At 33.1% G+C, this 22,719-nt stretch overlaps 1 protein-coding gene across 1 annotated transcript in view; it reads right to left on the bottom strand.

The window, feature by feature from the left end:
* The window catches only part of LOC131962970 (ATP-binding cassette sub-family C member 4-like), a 57,870-nt gene that overhangs the window by 9,869 nt on the left and 25,282 nt on the right, over positions 1-22,719 (bottom strand). Inside the window, exons 9-21 of the mRNA XM_059328087.1 lie at positions 21,398-21,511; positions 18,835-18,924; positions 18,564-18,755; positions 15,020-15,114; positions 12,377-12,463; positions 8,427-8,523; positions 6,592-6,789; positions 5,227-5,364; positions 5,095-5,132; positions 3,727-3,869; positions 3,496-3,642; positions 1,716-1,795; positions 555-705 (exon numbers count right to left, since the gene is read on the bottom strand). Of these exons, the coding sequence (XP_059184070.1) occupies positions 555-705; positions 1,716-1,795; positions 3,496-3,642; positions 3,727-3,869; positions 5,095-5,132; positions 5,227-5,364; positions 6,592-6,789; positions 8,427-8,523; positions 12,377-12,463; positions 15,020-15,114; positions 18,564-18,755; positions 18,835-18,924; positions 21,398-21,511 (1,570 nt within the window). The remainder of the gene's footprint in view (positions 1-554; positions 706-1,715; positions 1,796-3,495; positions 3,643-3,726; positions 3,870-5,094; positions 5,133-5,226; positions 5,365-6,591; positions 6,790-8,426; positions 8,524-12,376; positions 12,464-15,019; positions 15,115-18,563; positions 18,756-18,834; positions 18,925-21,397; positions 21,512-22,719) is intronic.

Here is a 22,719-nt window from a genome sequence, read left to right as displayed (position 1 = left end):
TCTCTTTTTCTCTCTTCTTGTTTTCTCTCTCTTGCTCAATCTTTTCTTCCTCTGTGGAAGCCGGATTATGCAGCAATGCAGCAATCTCCAGATCTAGCATGCTGTTTTTGTTGTTAATTATTGAAGAGAGTTCTGTTTTTCCTTCTTCTACCAAATTGTACGTGAAAAATTCTCTTGAAACATAAGAAAACAGATTACGTAATGAACGGAGCGACAGTAAAAACTAAACTTGAGGAAATTATATATATACATTGATGTTTTGTTTTTTCATGCATGAATGTGACACTTATGGAATATTATTGGAAAATATGACAGAAAATATCAAAACAAAGGAGGTCTGACTTCTTCCTCTTTGGACATGAAATATTTATTTGGGCTTCTTTATTTAGTTTTTTGTGATGTTTGCAGAAAATGGTATAATGTTATTCTTGTTTGCTTTGTTTTTATTGTATTTTTTAACATGTTTGACTGTTTATTGGCTCTAAACCAGCTGAAGGAAACTCACTCATTCACACTTTCTTTAACACAACATTTCTAAACTGGCTTCTACTCACTGGTGGACTCGAGGCGTTTGACGTTCCTGGAGGTTCTCAGGAAGTATCGTCTGAGGACGATGAAGACGATGAGGAGGGGGACGACGGGGAGGAGGAGCCAGGGGATCACCGACACCGCCACCGCCACCACGCCGACAATCTGCAGGGCCACCTGAGGAAACAGACCGAAGATTTAAAGGCTGCTGGGAACGATTACTGTTAAAACCTTTGAACCGGCATGTTGGTAAAAGCATGTTTTCTTTAAAGAAATCACCAAAAACACGCCAGTTATCACAAACAGATACGAACCAAAACCTTCAAAGGCTTCAAATTGGGAGATTTCTTCAACATGTTTCACTGGAAATTTTGCTAAAAATAAACTGTTTGCTAAAGGGATGTCCAGAAGAGAAGAAGAAGAAAACAAGCAACAACACGGCAGCAGTTTAAACCGACGCGGTGGTCGAGTCTGTCTGCGGTCTGGAAGTATTTTAAAGTGAAGGGAAATAACACTGATGTGATTGCAAACTGTGAGGTTTGTAAACTGGGAATTTCAAGAGGTGGCAAGCACATTACTGGCCTTACTTTATGACACTGTGGCACTTTTATTTGCTTATTTGTTTACATGCCTGCCAGCTATTTTAAGTTGAGCTGCTGTTCATTTTTATGTTTGACATTTTTAATTAAAATATTCTGTTGCAAGGTGAAATTTTTTTATTTGTAATTATTACTTGATTGTTCAAGCAACCTCAAAGAATATGTGTTAAATGATAAAATAAAAAAGGCACATCCTGGATCTGTTTCTTCATTGTTTTAATGTATTATAGAAGTATCGGATCGGGACTCGGTATCGGCAGATACTCAGAATCAAATGACTCGGGGGCAAAAAAACCTGATCAGGACATCCCTAGTTTGCTATAAATAGATTCTGTTAAAAACAGAATATTTGCAGCTATGGAAGCATGAATGAGGTGAAGAGAGCTGAACTCGTCTCTTTTATGATTTTAAATCAACTTTAAGAATGTTTTCTGCATTATATGTTGCATAAAAACATTCAGATTCGAGCACAGAAACTGATAGTTTATCTCTAACATGGTGATCTCTTGTGTACAGAGACTCTGATCTCTGGTTGTGTATCAGAGCTGATCTCTGGTTGTGTATCAGAGCTGTAAAATGTTTCCTCACACAAGTGAAGTCCACAAAGGTCCAGGGCAGGTTAGAGTCCAGCTGTCCGATGTCCTTAGAGAACCTGTTGAGGACTCGTCCTGAGGAAGAGGAGGAGACGAGACAGTTAGAAGAAGAAGATCTGTAGTCTTTTTCTGCTCCTCTTCTTTAATTTGCCTGAATTTTTACTGTATTTCAAATGTATATGTGCATCTATGCAGATGTGCTAACACATTTCATGGCAGTTTATTAGAACCGCTTTGTTCATAAAGTTTCCATGTTTAAAAAGTGAGTGATTAATAAACCAAATTAAATGTTGCTACTGATGCATTTAACAGTTTCGTAGCATCGACTGAAGGAATCCTCGTGTTTGGAGTTTAAATTAAACAGCAGCGTCTTTACCTTCATTATCAGGTAAAAATCAGTGTAGCGGTACAAATCCCATCATTATTTCACTTTTACAAGCCTTCCTACACGTCCAATGATGCCATAATAGTTTATTTATCCAGATGAGATACTAATAATCCTCTGGAAAACAACACATTTTCCTCATAATGGCTGACAGTGACTGTATTGCTAAGATGTTGTTTTTTATTATATTTAAACCCACATAAATTCCCAGTTTATTCCCATAAATTCTCAGTTTATTCCCATACATTCTCAGTTTATTCCCATAAAATCCCAGTTAATTCCCATAAATTCCAAGTTTATTCCCGTACATTCCAAGTTTATTCCCATAAATTCCAAATTTATTTCCATAAATTCCCAGTTTATTCCCATAAATTCCCAGTTAATTCCCATAAAATCCCGGTTAATTCCCATAAATTCCAAATTTATTTCCATAAATTCCCAGTTTATTCCCATAAATTCCCAGTTAATTCCCATAAAATCCCAGTTAATTCCCATACATTCCAAGTTTATTCTCATAAATTTTAGTTTATTCCCATAAATTCCAAGTTTATTCCCATAAAATCCCAGTTTATTCCCATACATTTCCAGTTTATTCCCATAAATTCCAAATGTATTCCCATAAATTCAGTTTATTCCCATAAATTCCAAGTTTATTCCCATAAATTCCCAGTTTGATCACATAAATTCCCAGTTTATTCCCATAAATTCCCAGTTTATTCCCATAAAGTCCCAGTTTATTCCCATAAATTCCCAGGTAATTCCTATAAAATCCTGGTTAACTCCCATAAATTCCAAATTTATTTCCATAAATTCCCAGTTTATTCCCATAAAATCCCAGTTAATTTCCATAAATTCACAGTTTATTCACATACACTCCAAGTTCATTCCCATAAATTCCAAATTTATTCCCATAAATTCAGTTTATTCCCATAAAATCCCAGTTCATTCACATAAATTCCAAGTTTATTCCCATAAAATCCAAGTTAATTCCCATACATTCCAAGTTTATTCCAATAAATTCCAAATGTATTCCCATAAATTCCAAGTTTATTCCCATAAAATCCCAGTTAATTCCCATACATTCCAAGTTTATTCCCATAAAATCCCAGTTTTTTCCCATAAATTAAAACTTTCTTCCCATAAAATCCCAGTTTTTTCCCATAAATTCAAACTTTCTTCCCATAAAATCCCAGTTAATTTCCATAAATTCACAGTTTATTCACATATATTCCAAATTTATTCCCATAAATTCACAGTTTATTCCTATAAAATCCCAGTTTAGCCCCACATGATGCTGTGAGGTGTTATTATATGTAGATGTCGTCCATTCACCGTCCTCTAATATCTAAAATAATATAATGTGAATATAAAGTGAGTGTGAGTGACTCACCGATGGGGTTTATGTCGAAGAAGCGGACCGGCGCTCTGAGGATGGACGTGAACATTCGGTCGTGGAGAACCTGAGCCGCCGTCACCAACACGTTGAAGAACACCGTGGTCCTGATGAAGCCGAACACCACGGTGGCTGCAGTCAGACCTACAACACACACACAACCATGGTAAAATATGAGACAAACAGCTCGTTTCCATGGAAACATCTGAGTTATTAATGTTAGTTTACCTCCATAAACGATGAGGTAGAAGTCCGTGTCCAGCTCCGCCGTCACGTTGGTCCCGTTGGTCCCGTTGGTCCCGTTGGTCCCGTTGTTCTGGATCAGAGTTCTGTTAGCATTGTTAGCGGTTAGCTTGTCCTGCTCACCGGCCCTGAGAATAATACATATATATATATAATATATATAATATAACACATATACATATGACTGTCGTGGAGGACGCTTCCCATTCCTTTGTTTCTACTTTTCGTTCTGTCGGTTTGTTGGAAACTAAAAATGTGCATGTTTTTTGCCACTTCACAAAAAAAGTCATAAACCCATAAATTCCAAGTTTATTCCCATACATTCCAAGTTTATTCCCATAAATTCCAAATTTATTTCCATAAATTCCCAGTTTATTCCCATAAATTCCCAGTTAATTCCCATAAAATCCCGGTTAATTCCCATAAATTCCAAATTTATTTCCATAAATTCCCAGTGTATTCCCATAAATTCCCAGTTTATTCCCATAAAATCCAAGTTTATTCCCACAAATTCCGAATTTATTCCCATAAAATCCCAGTTTATTCACATAAATTCCCAGTTTATTCCCATAAAATCCAAGTTTATTCCCACAAATTCCGAATTTATTCCCATAAAATCCCAGTTTATTCCCATAAATTCCCAGTTTATTCCCATAAAATCCCAGTTTATTCCCATAAATTCCCAGTTTATTCCCATAAAATCCAGTTTTTTTCCAAAAATTCCCAGTTTATTCCCATAAAATCCAGTTTATTCCCATAAAATCCAGTTTATTCCCATAAATTCCCATTTTTTCCCCATAAAATCCCAGTTTATTCCCATAAAATCCCAGTTTATTCTCTAAAATTTCAGTTTATTTCCATAAAATCCCAATTTATTCCCATAAAATCCAGTTTATCCCCATAAATTCCCATTTTCCCCCCATAAAATCCCAGTTTATTCCCATAAATTCCAAGTTTATTCCCATAAAATCCAGTTTATTCCCATACATTCCCAGTTTATTCCCATAAAATCCAGTTTATTCCCATAAATTCCCATTTTTTCCCAATAAAATCCCAGTTTATTCCCATAAATTCCCAGTTTATTCCCATAAAATCCAGTTTATTCCCATAAATTCCCAGTTTATTCCCATAAAATCCCAGTTTATTCCCATAAATTCCCAGTTTATTCCCATAAATCCCAGTTTTTTTCCATAAAATCCCAGTTTATTCCCATAAATTCCCAGTTTATTCCCATAAAATCCAGTTTATTCCCATAAATTCCCAGTTTATTCCCATAAACTCCCAATTTATTCCCATAAAATCCCAGTTTATTCCCATAAATTCCAGTAAAACCCAGAGTGTGTGTGAACGTACCAGTAGGCGAGCCACCAGTCCTGCACCACGTACGCCGCCTGACAGATAAAAATAAAGCGTCTGTGTGAGTGAGAGGGGACAGTTGATTGATTATTGATCCGTATTGATATACATATTGATATGAAGTAATACCTGAGCCAGGATGTAGAGCAGAGAGACCAGCAGCAGCAGCAGGATGTTGGCTCCAGCCTTCAGATATTTCATGTAGAGACTCAGTCCGATGGTTCCCTGAGCTCTGCTCTCCTCACTCATCGTCTGCACCGCCTCCGCCTTATTATAACACATATATATATATATATATTATATAAATATACTGGATATTATTATACTGCACTGCACCACAGCACAGTTTATTTATGTCTTAAAGCTCTAATTTTTTTATCTCTATTCTCTGTATTTAATTATTCTATTTTAATGATCTGAATCTATAAATAAAATATATTAATAGTTTCTTTATTTGTATTTTTTTCCCTTTATTTTTCTTTCTTTCATACCTGGATTTCATATTAATTACATATCGTAATATTTTTTTATTTTTTTTTATATATTTTTTTTTCCTCTCTTCCTATTTATTTACAATGTATTTATCCTTAGTGCGGTTTATTCTGTTTTTTTATTTTTATTTTTACTATCCATCTGTGTCTGAAACACACAAACTTTCTGTTTGAATATTTAGAAATGTCCTGCAATAAACAAATAAATTAATGAATAATAAAAAATAAATAAATAAATAAAAAAAATAAAATAAAAAATAAAAAATAAAATATATATATATATAAATATATATATATATATATATATATATATATATGTGAATATGAATATTATTTTAGAAGGAGGGAAGACTTTTTTTTAGATTTTGTCCAATAGAAACTCACAAGAAAAGCTTAAAATATATTTTGAATCATAGTTGATGAAACCGTCACCAAAATCTGTATTATATAATCCAATATTTGTTGTATTTTTTTCCTATTTCTTTGTCTGAAACACACAAAATGTATGTTTGAATATTGTATGTGGATTGCACAATTTACATTCTGCTAATAAAAAAAAAAAAAAAGAAAAGAAAAAATTATATTTTAGTAGGAGGGAAGACTCCTAGAAAAACATGTTGTTTTTTAAAGTACATTTTCTAATATTTATGGATCTAATTTTCAGACCTTTTTAGATCCTGGAGGACTCTTTTCTCTCTGGTATCATGTGTGAATGTTTATGGTTAGAAGTTTAGTTTCCTGTGGTTTTATACACAGTTTGTGTGGATTATGTTGGGTTTTTTTTCCTACAAACTTATTTTATACAAAGATTGTTGTTGTTTTTTTTGTTGTAACAAAAAATAGCCAACGATAGGAGCTTTCATTTAGTGTTGATGGTGGCGCCCCCTTGTGGAGAGAAGTGGTACTGTTTCCATATGAGGAAAGATTATTTTTCAGTACTTTTATTCTTAAATACAGCTGTTTAACTTTCATATAAAGGCATCAGTATAAAAGTTAAACTGACCGGCAGCTGGTCTCCGTCCTTGACGGAGTGGACGGAGGAGGTGTGGGACATGACGGAGTTCTGGGACAGAGTCCTGCTCCTGGAGGGGAGCAGCTCCTGAGGAGGCTTCTCCTCCTCCTCCTCCTTCTTCAGCAGGGAGGTGAAGTCCACCCCGGAGCGCTGCAGCTCGCTGTACGTTCCCTTAGCAACCATGTGACCCTGAGACAGATGGAGAGAGACAGACAGGTGGAGAGACAGAAACAGAGAGAAAATTACCTGTTGATCATGTTTCTTAAACCAACTCGTCTGCAGGGTTCAAACATCTTTTTCAGAGTAAAATTCAAACTCTTTCAGGTCTCAGAAGATCTAAATTGTTCTATTAACCCTTTGATGCACAACATTGGTCTAAAGTGACCCGACTGAGTTTTTAATTTTCTATATCTTTGCAATAAATTAATTCCATCATTCAGTATTCCAGGTTTTCCTCAATCAATTTGTTTTTGATTATCATACGTACGATTATCATTTGTTTTTCGTTTCTTACTTTTTGCATAAAACCCCTTTTATTATCACTACGCTTCTAATGCACAACATGGGTCAGAAATTGTCATTATATGTATAATTTTAAGGAAAAATGAATTTAATCAATTTTGGAATAACGCTGAAACATAAAAAAAATGTGGAAAAAGTGAAGCGCTGTGAAAAGCTTCCAGATACACTGTATGTGTGACAAAATGATACATAAACATGTTAAATATATTAAATATATGAGTGTGGAAAGTAACTATTTGAAACAAATTACTATTATTATAGTATTAGGTCATTTAAATTTTAAATCAAATTTGGATGAATGAGTCATTTTTTACCCATGTTGTGCATTAGGAGGGTTAATGCACCTGCAGAAACTCTGAGCTCCTCCTGCATGTTCTGGTCATGTTTCTTTTTATTAAATACTTGTCCAGAGTTTAGGGATCACCAGAGGATTTATCCAGTTATTAGCTGTCTGAGAGGCCAGGAGACAAATATGATTGTTTCTCTGAAAATATTACAATGATTTCTGGATTAAACAGCAGATTAAAGTGTAAATTAAGCCTGTTGAGAGTCTTTATGTTATGTTATGTATGCATGTTTTCATCGTGTTTTACCTCTTTGAGGACGAGGATCTGGTAATTTAGACTTTTTTCTTGTTATTTAGACTTTTTTCTTGTGATCTTGACTTTTTTTTCTGGTAATTTATATCTTTTTTTGGTAATTTAGACATTTTTTCTTGTGATTTTGACTTTTTCTGGTAATTTAGACTTTTTTTCTGGTGATTTTGACTTCTTTCTCTTGTGATTTGACTTTTTTTGTAATTTAGATTTTTTTCTGGTAATTAGGGTCCGAGCAGGCAACGACCTGCGAGGTCCCTATTGTATTTTAGACTTTTTTTCTGGTAATTTTGACTTCTTTCTCTTGTGATTTTGACTTCTTTCTTGTGATTTTGACTTTTTTTTGGTAATTTAGATTTTTTTTCTGGTAATTTAGACTTTTTTTTCTTGTGATTTTGACTTTTACTGGTAATTTAGACTTTTTATTGTGGTTTTTTACTTTTTTTATGTGAACTTTTCCTGCGTGTTCTGGCCATTTTTCTTCTTATTAATAAATACTTGTTAATGTCCAGAGTTGTGAGGATTTATCCAGTTATTAGCTGTCTGAGAGGCCAGGAGACAAATATGACTGTTAGCCTGCAAATATTACAAAGATTTTTGGTTCGTAACGACTCATTGAATGGATTAAACAGCAGATTAAAGAGTAAATTAAGCCTGTTGGGACTCTGTTTGAATGTGAACAGGTTGCATGTTTTCATGGTGTTTCACCTCTTTGAGGACGAGGATCTGGTCTGCTGCCTTCAGGTACTGCAGCTGGTGAGTGACCAGGATACGAGGTTTGTTCCTCAGCAGGCCGCAGATACACCTGCAAACACAAAACACACTTTATTTACTGTCTGAACCCAGGAGAACCACTCTCAGCTTCATGCACTCACAATATCTCTGCAGCTTCAGCTCAAAACGGAGCGTTTGCACTCAAATCCTGCAGCTTGCAAACGTTTTCTGCTCTTTAATATTAAAGTGGAGAGTCTGCAGGTGAATAGAGTCGTTTTTAAACTGATATATATCGCCATTTATTTGCATTAAAACAAGATTTGTGCATTACAAGTTATGTTTAGATATGCAAATGAGGCATGCACTTATTAAATATGCACTAATTTGCAGATATATCCAGCACATAAATCTGAAAATTGCATGAATTAAATTTCAAAGTTATTATTTTATTCTGTTGCTATATTAAATTCAAAGTTCCCTTCTGTAAAGTGAAGTGGGATATCTGCTTTTATCTTTTCATAAATCAGAAAATACTGTCAGAAGCCATAAAAAAAAGGAAGAAAATGTTGTATAAATCAGGTGTGAATGAATCAAACTGGTCAGTCTGAGAAAAAACTAATTTAGAGAAAAAAGATTTCATACGTTCTTAATAAAAATGGGACAAAATATTGAATGTAATTCATAAAGAAATGTGTAAAAACACCAAATATTGTGCAGGAGAGTGGGAGAAATTAAGGAGAAATCTATTAAATATAGTCAAATATACACAGAGATGTTTGGTTTGGATGTTTTATTTCCATTATTCTGAAAGATAAAGGTGAAAAACTTGAATAAAAGTCTTGTTTCCTGTGTTCCAGGTTGGTATATGTGCAGGTATAAATTAATTATATTCATAGTTATAGTTTCTAGTTAGATGTGAGGATAAATTAGATTTTGTGCATGAAAATAACTTCAATTTTCCTCTTGAAAAGTGTTTATTATACTTGTTTATTTTTGAGAAAACGGCCTTTAAGATTTCATACATTCTGGATAGAAACTGGACAAAATATTGTCTCTAATTCATATAAAACATGTCAAACACATGATATTGTGCAGGATAAATCCACTAAATGTAGTGAAATCTCCAGAGAAATGTTTGTTCTGGATGTTTTCTATTCATAGTTATAGTTTCTAGTTAGATGTGAGGATAAATGAGATTTTGTGCATGAAAATAACTTTAATTTTCCTCTTGAAAAGTGTTTATTTGACGTCTTTTCCTGAACTTTGAGTGTTTATTTGAGGTGTTGAGTGCTGCATCAGCTGCAGGTTTTTATTTATGTTTTATTTCCAGCGTGTGAAGCTCCAGAGATGAAGAAATGTTTGTGTTTCAGGGGTCAGAGGTCAGGCGGAGCAGGAAGAAGGTGTGGTGCTGCTGCTGTCAGCAGACAATCCCAGTCGCTCCCAGTCTTCCTGTTCCTCTGTTCAGCTTATTATAATAATAATCTTAATCATAATAGAGACAGAATCTACCGGGAACCAGCCAGGACTCTGACTGGAAACCTGCTTTGTTCTCTGTTTCTCTGGTAACGACACCCAGAGGAAAGAAAACATCCAGAACAAACATTTCTCTGGAGATTTCACTACATTTAGTGGATTTATCCTGCACAATATCATGTTTTTTACATGTTTTATATGAATTAGAGACAATATTTTGTCCAGTTTCTATTCAGAATGTATGAAATCTTAAAGGCCGTTTTCTAATAGTAAAATAAACACTTTTCAAGAGGAAAATTAAAGTTATTTTCATGCACAAAATCTAATTTATCCTCACATCTAACTAGAAACTAAAAGTATAGTAGTTTATTTAATAGATTTCTCCTTAATTTCTCCCACTCTCCTGCACAATATCATGTGTTTTAGACGTTTTATATGAATTAGAGTCAATATTTTGTCCAGTTTCTATCCAGAATGTATGAAATCTTAAAGGCCGTTTTCTCAAAAATAAACAAGTAAAATAAACACTTTTCAAGAGGAAAATTAAAGTTATTTTCATGCACAAAATCTCCTTTATCTTCACATCTAACTAGAAACTATAACTATGAATAGAATTAATTTATACCTGCACATATACCAACCTGGAACACAGGAAACAAGACTTTTATTCAAGTTTTTCACCTATATTTCTCCCATAACACGTCTTCTTTCAGAATAATGGAAATAAAACATCCAAACCAAACATCTCTGTGTATATTTGACTATATTTAATAATTTTCTCCTGAATTTCTTCCACTCTCCTGCACAATATCATGTGTTTTACACGTTTTATATGAATTAGAGACAATATTTTGTCCAGTTTCTATTCAGAATGTTTTCTCAAAAATAAACAAGTAAAATAAAAAAAACCTGCAACTGATGCAGCACTTAACACGTCAAATAAACACTCAAAGTTAAGGAAAAGACGTCAGATAAACACTTTTCAAGAGGAAAATTAAAGTTATTTTCATGCACTAAATCTCCTTTATCCTCACATCTAACTAGAAACTATAACTATGAATAGAAGTGCAGAAAAATAAAGCTTACAGAATTAATTTATACCTGCACATATACCAAGCTGGAACACAGGAAACAAGACTTTTATCTAAGTTTTTCAGCTATTTTTCTCCCAGAACACGTCTTCTTTCAGAATAATGGAAATAAAACATCCAAACCAAACATCTCTGTGTATATTTGACTATATTTAATAGATTTCTTCTTAATTTCTCCCACTCTCCTGCACAATATTGGGTGTTTTTACACATTCTTTATGAATTACATTCAATATTTTGACCTTTTTATTACAAACGTATGAAATCTTTTTTCTCTAAATAAGTTTTTTCTCATAAATCTCAACTTCAGCTCCACTTACAGACACAAAACTGACCAGTTTTATTAATTCAGACCTGATTTATACAACTAATAAGTAATATAATATGATAAATAATATATTTAATAGTAATGGTGCAGTTTCAACTGTTGAGTCCGTTTATATTGTTCCCAATTTTATATTTTTATATTTTATATATTTTTATCTTGTTCATATTGCTTGTTTTTTTATGTATTGTTACTATTATATAAATACGTTTTCTACTATAAATACGACTGGACAGTCGTTTTTTTATCCTCATTAAAAGACTTTAAACATGTTGAATTAAACACCAGATTATATTGAAAATGAAGCATTCCTCAAAGAGTATATTCATATAAAAACATAATTAAAAAGAAGCACATTCTGTCTGTATTTAGTGGAGAAAACAAAGTAAAAAGGCCACTTTATTTATCAGAAACTGTAGATTTCCAGCCATGTTTCTGCTGCTGAGATGACCTCATTTGCATATCCAAACTTAAAATTTCAGAAAACTTGTAAAGCAAAAAAATCTTGTCTTAATGTAAATAACAAACTGGGGACGTTTCATTATGATATGGATAAGTTTAAAAAAAATGCTCCTATTCTACATATTAGTTTTCTACTAATTCTACGACTACATTTCTCATTAAAAGACCTTAAACATGTTGAATTAAACACCAGATTATATTGAAAATGAAGCATTCCTCAAAGAGTTTATTCATATAAAAACATAATTAAAATGAAGCACCTTCTGTCTGTATTTAGTGGAGGAAACAAAGTAAAAAGGCCACTTTATTTATCAGAAACTGTAGATTTCCAGCCATGTTTTTACGTGACTTTCTGCTGTAACTCTGCAGGTTTTAAGTCTTTCTCCCTGCTGCTATCTTCCTGTTTGGCAGAACAAATAAATCCTGCGTGCTCTGCTTTTAAAAGCGTGAGACGTGGAGCTGCTGCTCTCCTGTTTGCATGTGTAGATAATAATAATATATACGAGAGGAGAGCAAACAGAGAGATTTACCAACAGCCGCTGGCTGGCAGAGTTTCTGTGTTATAGTATAAATATAACGGTGGAATGACTCACTGCTCAAAGAGATGCTTCCCGACCTCGGCGTCCACGGCGCTCAGCGGGTCGTCCAGCAGGTAGATGTCAGCTTCCTGGTACACCGCTCTGAAACAAAACACACTTATCAACATTTATGTGGAAACTCTGAGTCTTCCTGCTGCTTCATGCATGTTGTTGACACTCAGGGGAAAATCACAAAAGGTTTGTGAGGCTTCTGCAGCTGCTAAAAACATGCAAATAACTCAAAAACAGACATATAATCCTCAAAGCAGCTGCAGAGGTTGCTTGGTGGTAAAAGCACTTACACTGAGGTAAAAAAAAAAATTCTAAATAATGTTGAATGAAACAAAGTTTTTGGGAGTAATAATAGATGATAAAATTAGTTGGAAGCCTCACCTAAAATATACAAAACAGAAATTATCCAAGTCTTTTTCTATCCTTTACAAAACAAGAGATCTACTGAATAAGAACTGCTTCATTTGCTGAACTTTCACTTGTGTTGCCTTGTATGACAGACTGTGTTGAAATTTGGGGAAATGCATATAAAACAAACCTAGATCCAATAATTAAACTGCAGAAAAGAGCTATCAGGATAATAAATGAAGTTGGAAATCAGCTTTTTATGAGATGACACACATTAAAATTTCAGGACATTGTATATTCAAAAACATTAGAAATTATGTCTGAATTATGTTTAGTAATTTTGTGTCTTATTTTGGTTATTTTGTGTCTTTTTTAGAAATTTTGTGTCTTTTTTTAGAAATTTTGTGTCTTTTTTTAGAAATGTTGTGTCTTTTTTGTGTAATGTTGTGTCTTTTTTTGGTAATTTTGTGTCTTTTTTTAGAAATGCTGTGTCTTTTTTGAGTCATTTTGTGTCTTTTTTAGAAATGTTGTGTCTTTTTTGAGTAATTTTGTGTCTTTTTTTTAGAAATTTTGTGTCTTTTAGGCAGGGGATCTATAACTTAAGGGGGTTGCTAATGTTTGAAACTCACGTCAGAACTAATCTCAAGTACAGGTGTGTGTCAGTTTTGTGTGTAAAATGATGGAATTATGGACTAAATGATGAAATAAAGATGTGTAACTCTATGTTAGTTTTCAAGAAGACTTTTTCTGTTGCTATCTGATGGATTATTTTGTAAAAACATGATTTTATTTTGTTTTCTTGTAACCGAAATAAAGCATTAATTCATTCATTCAAAGGGTGACCTGCAAACTTTGCACATTTCCTCATTTAAATATGTGCAAATAGAACCAAACACTTGCTGCAAAATCAGACCCTTTTTTGCCTCATTGCAAAAAAAAAAAGTAATTCACAAACACCAGCGCTAACAGCCACATGCAGTCAGAGTGAAACAGATTATTGTAAAATGTGTAAACTAACCAAAATGACTGTTTATTTCTGTGTGTTTGTGTAGTCTAGTGATGGATGCACATTCACGGCTGTCTGAATGTCAGCTTTTCATTTTTTTTAAGCTCTTTTTGAATTTACTCATTCCAAAACTCATATTAAATCCACACTTTGCAGACAAGTTAGTGTTCAGTGTTAAACAAATACAGCTCTGTTCCAACGATGTAAAAGGTAAATAAAGATAAAGGTGAGGTGGTGTTACCTAAAACATAAATAAAGGTGAGGTGGTGTTACCTAAAACATAATAAAGGTGAGGTGGTGTTACCTAAAACATAAATAAAGGTGAGGTGGTGTTACCTAAAACATAATAAAGGTGAGGTGGTGTTACCTAAAACATAAATAAAGGTGAGGTGGTGTTACCTAAAACATAATAAAGGTGAGGTGGTGTTACCTAAAACATAAATAAAGGGTAGGTGTTGTTACCTAAAACATAAATAAAGGGTAGGTGGTGTTACCTAAAACATAAATAAAGGTGAGGTGGTGTTACCTAAAACATAATAAAGGTGAGGTGGTGTTACCTAAAACATAATAAAGGTGAGGTGGTGTTACCTAAAACATAAATAAAGGTGAGGTGGTGTTACCTAAAACATAAATAAAGGTGAGGTGGTGTTACCTAAAACATAAATAAAGGTGAGGTGGTGTTACCTAAAACATAAATAAAGGTGAGGTGGTGTTACCTAAAACCTAAATAAAGGTGAGGTGGTGTTACCTAAAACATAAATAAAGGTGAGGTGGTGTTACCTAAAACATAAATAAAGGGTAGGTGGTGTTACCTAAAACATAAATAAAGGTGAGGTGGTGTTACCTAAAACATAAATAAAGGTGAGGTGGTGTTACCTAAAACATAAATAAAGGTGAGGTGGTGTTACCTAAAACCTAAATAAAGGTGAGGTGGTGTTACCTAAAACCTAAATAAAGGTGAGGTGGTGTTACCTAAAACATAAATAAAGGTGAGGTGTTGTTACCTAAAACATAAATAAAGGGTAGGTGGTGTTACCTAAAACATAAATAAAGGTGAGGTGGTGTTACCTAAAACATAAATAAAGGTGAGGTGGTGTTACCTAAAACATAAATAAAGGTGAGGTGGTGTTACCTAAAACATAAATAAAGGTGAGGTGGTGTTACCTAAAACATAAATAAAGGTGAGGTGGTGTTACCTAAAACATAAATAAAGGTGAGGTGGTGTTACCTAAAACATAAATAAAGGTGAGGTGGTGTTACCTAAAACATAAATAAAGGGTAGGTGGTGTTACCTGGCCAGGTTGACCCGAGCTTTCTGGCCCCCGCTGAGCGTGGCCCCTCGGTCCCCGATCAGAGTCAGGTCTCCGTCTGGGAGCAGCTCCATGTCCTGCACACAGACACACAATCACACAATATAACAACTACAGAAACCAGGGGGCTCAAACTCACCTTGATATGAAAGTTTAATATGAATGGCACTTTACCGTTTTGTGTGTAGAAGGTCCCTTTATTTACTTTTTTTTAGAAATTTTGTGTCTTTTTTAGTAATTTTGTGTCTTCTTTTTTGTAATTTTGTGTCTTTTTTTTGTGGTAATTTTGTGTCTTTTTTCATGCAATGTTCAGATTTATGCTCTGGAAATATATGCAAATTAGTGCATATTTAATGACCTAACAGCTCATTTGCATATCTAAACATCCAAACGTTTCTCTCTATATTTGACTAGATTTAACAGATTTCTCCTGCACGGTATTCTGTGTTTTACATGTTCTATATTTTGTGTCTTTTTTTTTGTAATTTTGTGTCGTTTTTTGTAATTTTGTGTCTTTTTTTAGTAACTTGTCTTTTTTTTAAAAAAATGTGTGTCTTTTTTTAGTAATTTTTTGTCTTTTTTGGGTCATTTTGTTTCTTTTTTAAGTAATTTAGTTTTTTCTGTCATTTCATGTCTTTTTTAGTAATTTTGTGTCTTTTTTTTCTGTAATTTTGTGTCTTTTTTTTTTTGTAATTTTGTGTCTTTTTTTGGTCATTTTGGTTCTTTTTTAAGAAATGTATTTTTTTCTGTCCTTTTGTGTCTTTTTCAAATAATTTTGTCTTTTTTTGGTAATTCTGTGTATATTTTTTTGTCATTTTGTGTCTTTTTTGTCATTTTGTCTTTTTTCGGTCACTTTGTGTCTTTTTGAAGTAATTTCGTTTTTTTCTGTCATTTCGTGTCTTTTTTAGTAATTTTGTGTCTTTTTTTCTGTAATTTTGTGTCTTTTTAAAGTAATTTAGTTTTTTTCTGTCATTTTGGTTCTTTTTTTAGTAATTTTGTGTCTTTTTTTGGTAATTCTGTGTATATTTTTTTGTCATTTTGTCTTTGTCTTTTGTGTAATTAATATAAGTGAACCACAAACTATATACATGTAAAAAGTGGATAAGTGGATTAATTTAGTGTTTTTTCAGTCACTTTGTGTCTTTTTCGATCATTCTGTGTGTGTTTTTTAAGTAATTTAGTTGTTTTTTTTCTGTCATTTTAGTTCTTTTTTTAGTAATTTAGCAATACTGAACTTTAACATGATGAATAAAGACAAAGAAAGCAGGTTTCTCCAGTTCAAACTAGACTTTTACCTGTTTTTAAACTTTAAACAGATTTAAAACTAAAGAAAAACGACTTGAAACGAGGTAATAAGACTGAGTGAGTCAGCATGTTGCAGGATAATAAAAAGAAGGAGAAGATGTTTATGATGGAAAGATAATTCACACATGGTAATTCTGATGTTCTGCGTCATCACTCAGGTTTTATTTTGGATAATTTAGGTCAATAACGTCTCGTGCTGTGAGGAATAAAAGGTGAGAGAAAATAAAGCAGTGAATGATTGACTTCTAGTCTTCTCTAAACAGTTAAAGTTTAATGTTTATGGTTGAATCTGACACCTTCGTCTCACAGAGAGTTTAAAGAGAGTTTAAAGAGGAATAATAAACCTCTTCAGACTTTGATCCTCATTTAACTCTTCTACAGCAACAATCAGGAGCAGAATCCTGCTAGAAAATGACTGTTTCACTGTTTATTTCTCTTCCTGCAGCCTCTCGCTGTCATTAATAATGTCAATTCTTTTAAAGAAAACTTTCTTTTCAAACTTGCTGGTAAGTTTTGAGGTTCAGAGGGTTAAAACTTTACACTCAGGAGCTGAATCTCTCTCCGACATCGTCAGAAAAAATAAAGAAAATAGTAGCTAAAAGCACATCAATATTTTCAGGCTCTAAAAAAAAGAAAAAGCTTTTTCCAGAAGGACATTGAGATATCTCTTATTATTATTTAATAAATCAGAAAATACTGTCAAAAGTCATAAAAAAGGAACAAAAAGTTGTATAAATCAGCGGATGAATGACTGAATCTAGTCAGTTATGTTTAGATATGCAAATGAGGTCATTAAATATGCAAACATTTGCATATATTTCCAGGACATACATTTCATAGTTATTATTTTATGTTGTTTTTGTGTCTTTTTGGTAATTTTGTGTCTTTTTAAAATAATTTTGTGTCTTTTTTTAAATACTTTTGTGTCTTTTTTTGGTCATTTTGTTTCTTTTTTTAAGTATTTTAGTTTTTTTCAGCAAAGGTAAAAAACACCTCAACCAAGTGTAGTAACATGATTTTACTTTTTTTGCAGAGATTTTTCTAATTTTGCAGTGTGCATTCAGCATTTTTAATGCAATCTTTTGTGTTTACTGTTTTTTGTGTTTTTCGTAATTTCTGTGTTTTTATCTGTGTTCTTTGTAATTTCTTTGTGTTTTTTTGTGTGTGTTTTTATGTGTTTTCTGTGTGCATGTGTGTGTTTTCTGTGTTTTTTGTAATTTTGTGTGTATTTTTTTGTGTTTTTGTGTGTTCAAAATGTTGATCCAGTAAGTCAAAATGAATATAATAATCAGGCCATACAGGTGAGGTTGTGCTGAAAACAATGATACCAACACGTCATGGTAAAGATTTTTAAGTGGTGAATACAGGCAGAATGAAAAGGATTAAAAAATGGACAAAATAGCCCCAAACTCCATAGAGTTAAGGTAAGGAGGACACATATCAACGGGGAACAGACTTTGACATACCACCAGTAAGACACCCAGCTTATAAAAGAGGCCGGCTTTAATTTAATAAAAATAGTTTTTACAGCCGGTTACTAAATGAGGCCGGTCATTAATAGGGGCGGGGCTTTAAATTGAGGAAATACTGTAATAAGAGATGATACTAAAGTCTCTCACCCTCTTTAGGGCGCAAGACACAAAATGACATTAAAAAAAGACACAAAATTACTTAAAAAAAGACACAAAATTACTATTAAAAAAACCACAAAATTAATAAGAAAAGACACAAAATTATTTTAAAAAAAGACACAAAATGACTTAAAAAAGACACAAAATTACTTTTAAAAAAAAGACACAAAATTACTTTAAAAAAAAGACACAAAATTACTTAAAAAGACACAAAATTACTTAAAAAAAAAGACACAAAATTACCAAATAAAGACACAAAATTACCCAAAAAAATACACAAAATTACCAAAATAAGATAAAAAATGACCAAAAAGACACAATTATTAAAAAAGGACACAAAATTATTAGAAAAAGACAAAAAATTACTAAATAAAAGACACAAAACTACCAAAATAAGACACAAAATTACCAAAAAAACACTGTGAAAGCTGCTTTGATTGAACTTTAACTGGCTTTCTCAGCTTATCATATATAAATAAAGTTATTACTGTAAATAAAACGTGTATTTTCATTAAATAGATGGACTCCAGAGGGTTACATGATACTGAATATGAGGTAATAAGAGATGATAATAATAAAGTGTCTCTCACCCTCTTGAGGGCGCAGGCCCTGAGGACCCTCTCGTACTTCTGGGGGACGAGCTCCTTCCCGAACAGGATGTTGCTGCGGATCGTTCCCGGGAAAACCCAGGGCTGCTGGGCCGCGTAGGTCAGCTGACCTTTGACCTTTAGGACCCCCTTGTCACTGGGCAGCTCCCCCAGGATGGTGCTGAGCAGAGACGACTGCAGGAGGAACAGAGAACGGAGAATCAGAGAAACATCCAGACTAAAACCAGTTACTGTCTACTGGGATGATCCTGACCTTCCCAGCTCCCACTGGTCCGATCACAGCCAGCAGCTGGTTGGAGCGCAGCGACAGGGACACGTTCTGGAGGGACGGGGCGTCCAGAGTCTGCAGGACACACACAAAATAACATGTTTAATACTGCAGGGAACACAAAATAACATGTTAACACAATCACTAGGGGCATTATTTAACCCTTAGGGGTCAAAAATGAGCTGCCACTATGTTTAACAACAGCAGAAACAACCTAAACCAGGGGCCTCACACTCACATTACCTGGGGGCCGCTGGAGGCAAAAAAAGACACAAAATTACTAAAAAAAGACACAAAATCACCCAAAAAAAGACACAAAATTACCCCAAAAAAGACACAAAATCACCAAAAGACACAAAATGACTAAAGAAAAACACAAAATGACAGAAAAACCTAAATTACTTTAAAAGAGCCATAAAATGACCAATAAAAAGACACAAAATTACTAAAAAAAAGCCACAAAATGACTGAAAAAACACTAAATTACTAAAGAAAAGCCACAAAATGACCAACAAGACACAAAATGACCCAAAAAATACACAATTACTAAAAAAAAGACACAAAATTACCAAAAAAAGACACAAAATTACCCCCAAAAAAGACACAAAATTATTAGAAAAAGACACAATATTACCAAAAAAGACACAAAATTACCAAAAAAAGACACAAAATGACAAAAAGACACAAAATTACAAAAAAAAGACACACATTACTAAAAAAAAGACACACATTACTAAAAAAAGACACACATTACTAAAAAAAAGACACACATTACTTAAAAAAAGACACAAAATTACTAAAAAAGAATTATCTTTACACATATGCATTAACAAATGCAGTAAAATATTTTTTTAAATCCCCAATTGTTATGTTTAGATATGTAAATGAGATGTGAACTCATTAAATATGCACTAATTTGCAGATATTTTCCAGCACATAAATCTAAACATTGGATAAAGCCAATTATTTATAAATGTATCTATTTATAGAAGTTATTATTTTATTTTGTTGATATATCACAAAGTGTTTAACAGAAGGAAAATGGCAAATCTCTTTAAAAAAAAGAGTGAACGCTGCATGAATTACATGGAATATACCAAAGGAAATCATGTTTCATGTCAGTAAACTAACAGTTAATCTCTAAAAACAGACTGATGGTTGCAGCGGCTGCAGAAAGCTGCATTTTTTACATTTTTTACATTTTCTCTGACCGTTGACTGAATCACACGCAAAGCAGCCAAGAATTCACACTGTCAGAGATAACGAGGAGCAAAAAACACTGAAAATGAATCAGAGAAAAACTGTTCTGACATTAAGTATGTGACTGATAAAGCTGCACAGATGTGGGATTTCAACATGTTTGAACCCTCTGAACTCTGAAACCTTTGCATGCATTCATAGATTCCAGTCTTTTAAATATAAACTATGATTTATGCCATTATAAAAGTGTTATTCTGCACAAAAGACAGTTTTTATAGCCATGTTTGTGCTGTTTCTGCAGAGCTGCAGGACCTTTATGTTGCAGTAAAAAGCCCAAAGTGAGAAAATGCATGAACTCAAAGGGTTAAAGGGGGTATTCCTCTAATTATATACATTATATTTAGATATTTATGCATTTTTTAACGTCTAAAAAAAGACACTAAATTACAAAAAAAATTACCCCAAAAAAGACACAAAATTACAAAAAAAAAGACAAAAAATTATTAAAAAAAAGACACAAAATTATTAGAAAGACACAAAATTACTAAAAAAAGACACAAAATGACCTAAACCCCCCCCCCCCCCAAAATTATTAAAAAAAAAGGACAAAAAAATATTAAAAGAAGACACAAAATTATTAGAAAGACACAAAATTACTAAAAAAAAAAGACACAAAATGACAAAAAAAAAAAACCCACAGAACGACAGAAAAAACTAAATTACTTTAAAAAAGCCACAAAATGACCAAAAAAAAAAGACACTAAATTACAAAAAAAAAAAGACACAAAATGACAAAAAAAACAACACAAAATGACCTAAAAAATACACAAAATTACTAAATGGGACACACAGTTATTAAAAAAGACACAAAATTATTAGAAAAAGACACAAAATTACCCCAAAAAAGACACAAAATAAAAAAAAAAAGACACAAAATAAAAAATTACTAAAAAGACACAAAATTACCCCAAAAAAGACACAAAATAAAAAAAAAAGACACAAAATAAAAAATTACTAAAAAGACACAAAATTACTAAAAAGACACAAAATTACAAAAAAACATTTCCACTTCTTGCGGTAACAACAACACGGCAGATAGTAGTAATAATAATAATAATAATAATAATAATAATAAGCGGTCCGGTAGCAGCTGCCTTTCTTTTTGTTAACGTCGTCATAGAAACAAGGTAAACAAAGCTGCAGCTGGAGCCATAAAGGGACCTGCCATGTTTAAATGTCTGTGGAGGCTCTACAGAGAGCTGCTGCTGCTGCTAAAAGGTTAAAATAAATTCCTGGATTTGTTTAATCTGGTAACTTGGCTCGGGGTGTTTTTTAACGTGTTTCTGACCTGGTCCCAGTAGCAGACCAGGTCCTGGATCTCCACGAAGGCCTCCTTCTCCTTCTTCTCGTCCTGCTGCAGAGCAGCGTGGCTCTTTGTCAACTCATCCAGCAGCAGAAACTCCTGAAAATGCAGAAAAACACACAGATTAGAGCTGTAAACCCTCCGGTTTGAACCGTGCACACAGAAGGAATCAAACTTTGAGTAAATCATTATGCAACATTTCATAACTTTATATCTTTATGAGAAAAATAAAAACGCTGGGATTAAATTATATGAGATCTGAGTCTGAACTGTGACTTTAAACACCAAGTTAAGGTCAATTTAAGACTTTTTTTTAGGAGCGAGAGCCACTAACTCTGTGCCAGGTGGAGCTTAAGGTCTGCTGACTGGAATTAGCCTCCTCACACTTTAATAAAGAGAATTTTCCACTCACACTGACTCACAATGAGCTGATTTTTGAATACAGAACGACTGGAAATGCAGTCAGGGTTCACGATATAAAAACAGAAGAGATGAGTTTTAATCCAAGTGGAAAATGAGTCTTTTTCTCCTTATTTTCTCCGTGCTGCAGGTCGAGTTTATCATGTTTATAAAAAAGATTCTTCTGCAGCAGCATTTGGTGAAATTACTTTTTAATTTTACATTTTAATCAGTTACCCAAAAAAGGCACAAATTGACCAAAAAAAGACACAAATTGACAAAAAAAAAAGACAAAAATTGACGCAAAAAAAGATGTAAATTGACAAAAAAAAGACAAGGTGACCAAAATAGATGTAAAATCACAGAAATAGACACAAATTGACCAAAAAATGCCCCAAAAAGATGTCAAATTACCTAAAGAGATGTAAAATGACCAAAAAAATGCATAAATTGACCAAAAAAAGGAACAAATTGACCAAAAAATGAACAAATTTACCACAAAAAGACACAAATTGACCAAAAAAGAAAAGAACAAAATGATCAAAAAAAGACGTAAAATTACAAGAAAAATATGTAAAATGACCAAAAAAGGCACAAATTGACCAAAAACTCTGGATTCTGGAGGACTTTCTGGCAACTTTTATGAATTATCAAGTAAACTAAATGGCAGAACTTAGCACCAAATCTGAGCAACAAATGCTATCAAGCCTTATAGTGCTGCAACAATTTGGAAACATGCAACTCTTGCAGAAAGCACGAGGTGGAGCAGGGATTGTTCTCTGATATTCTTCATGGTCTTGGTGTCTTAATGAGGTATTTTGGACCAATTATTGACCATTTTTATCAATGTTTAGTTGAAAGAAACGGCAGAATTTAGCACCAAAAAAATGGCATCAAACCTGAATGAG

The sequence above is a fragment of the Centropristis striata genome, chromosome 24 (genome assembly GCF_030273125.1).
Source record: "Centropristis striata isolate RG_2023a ecotype Rhode Island chromosome 24, C.striata_1.0, whole genome shotgun sequence".
NCBI lineage: Eukaryota > Metazoa > Chordata > Actinopteri > Perciformes > Serranidae > Centropristis > Centropristis striata.
Note: the sequence above shows the minus strand (reverse complement) of the source record. Positions and strands in the feature narration are given on the sequence as shown.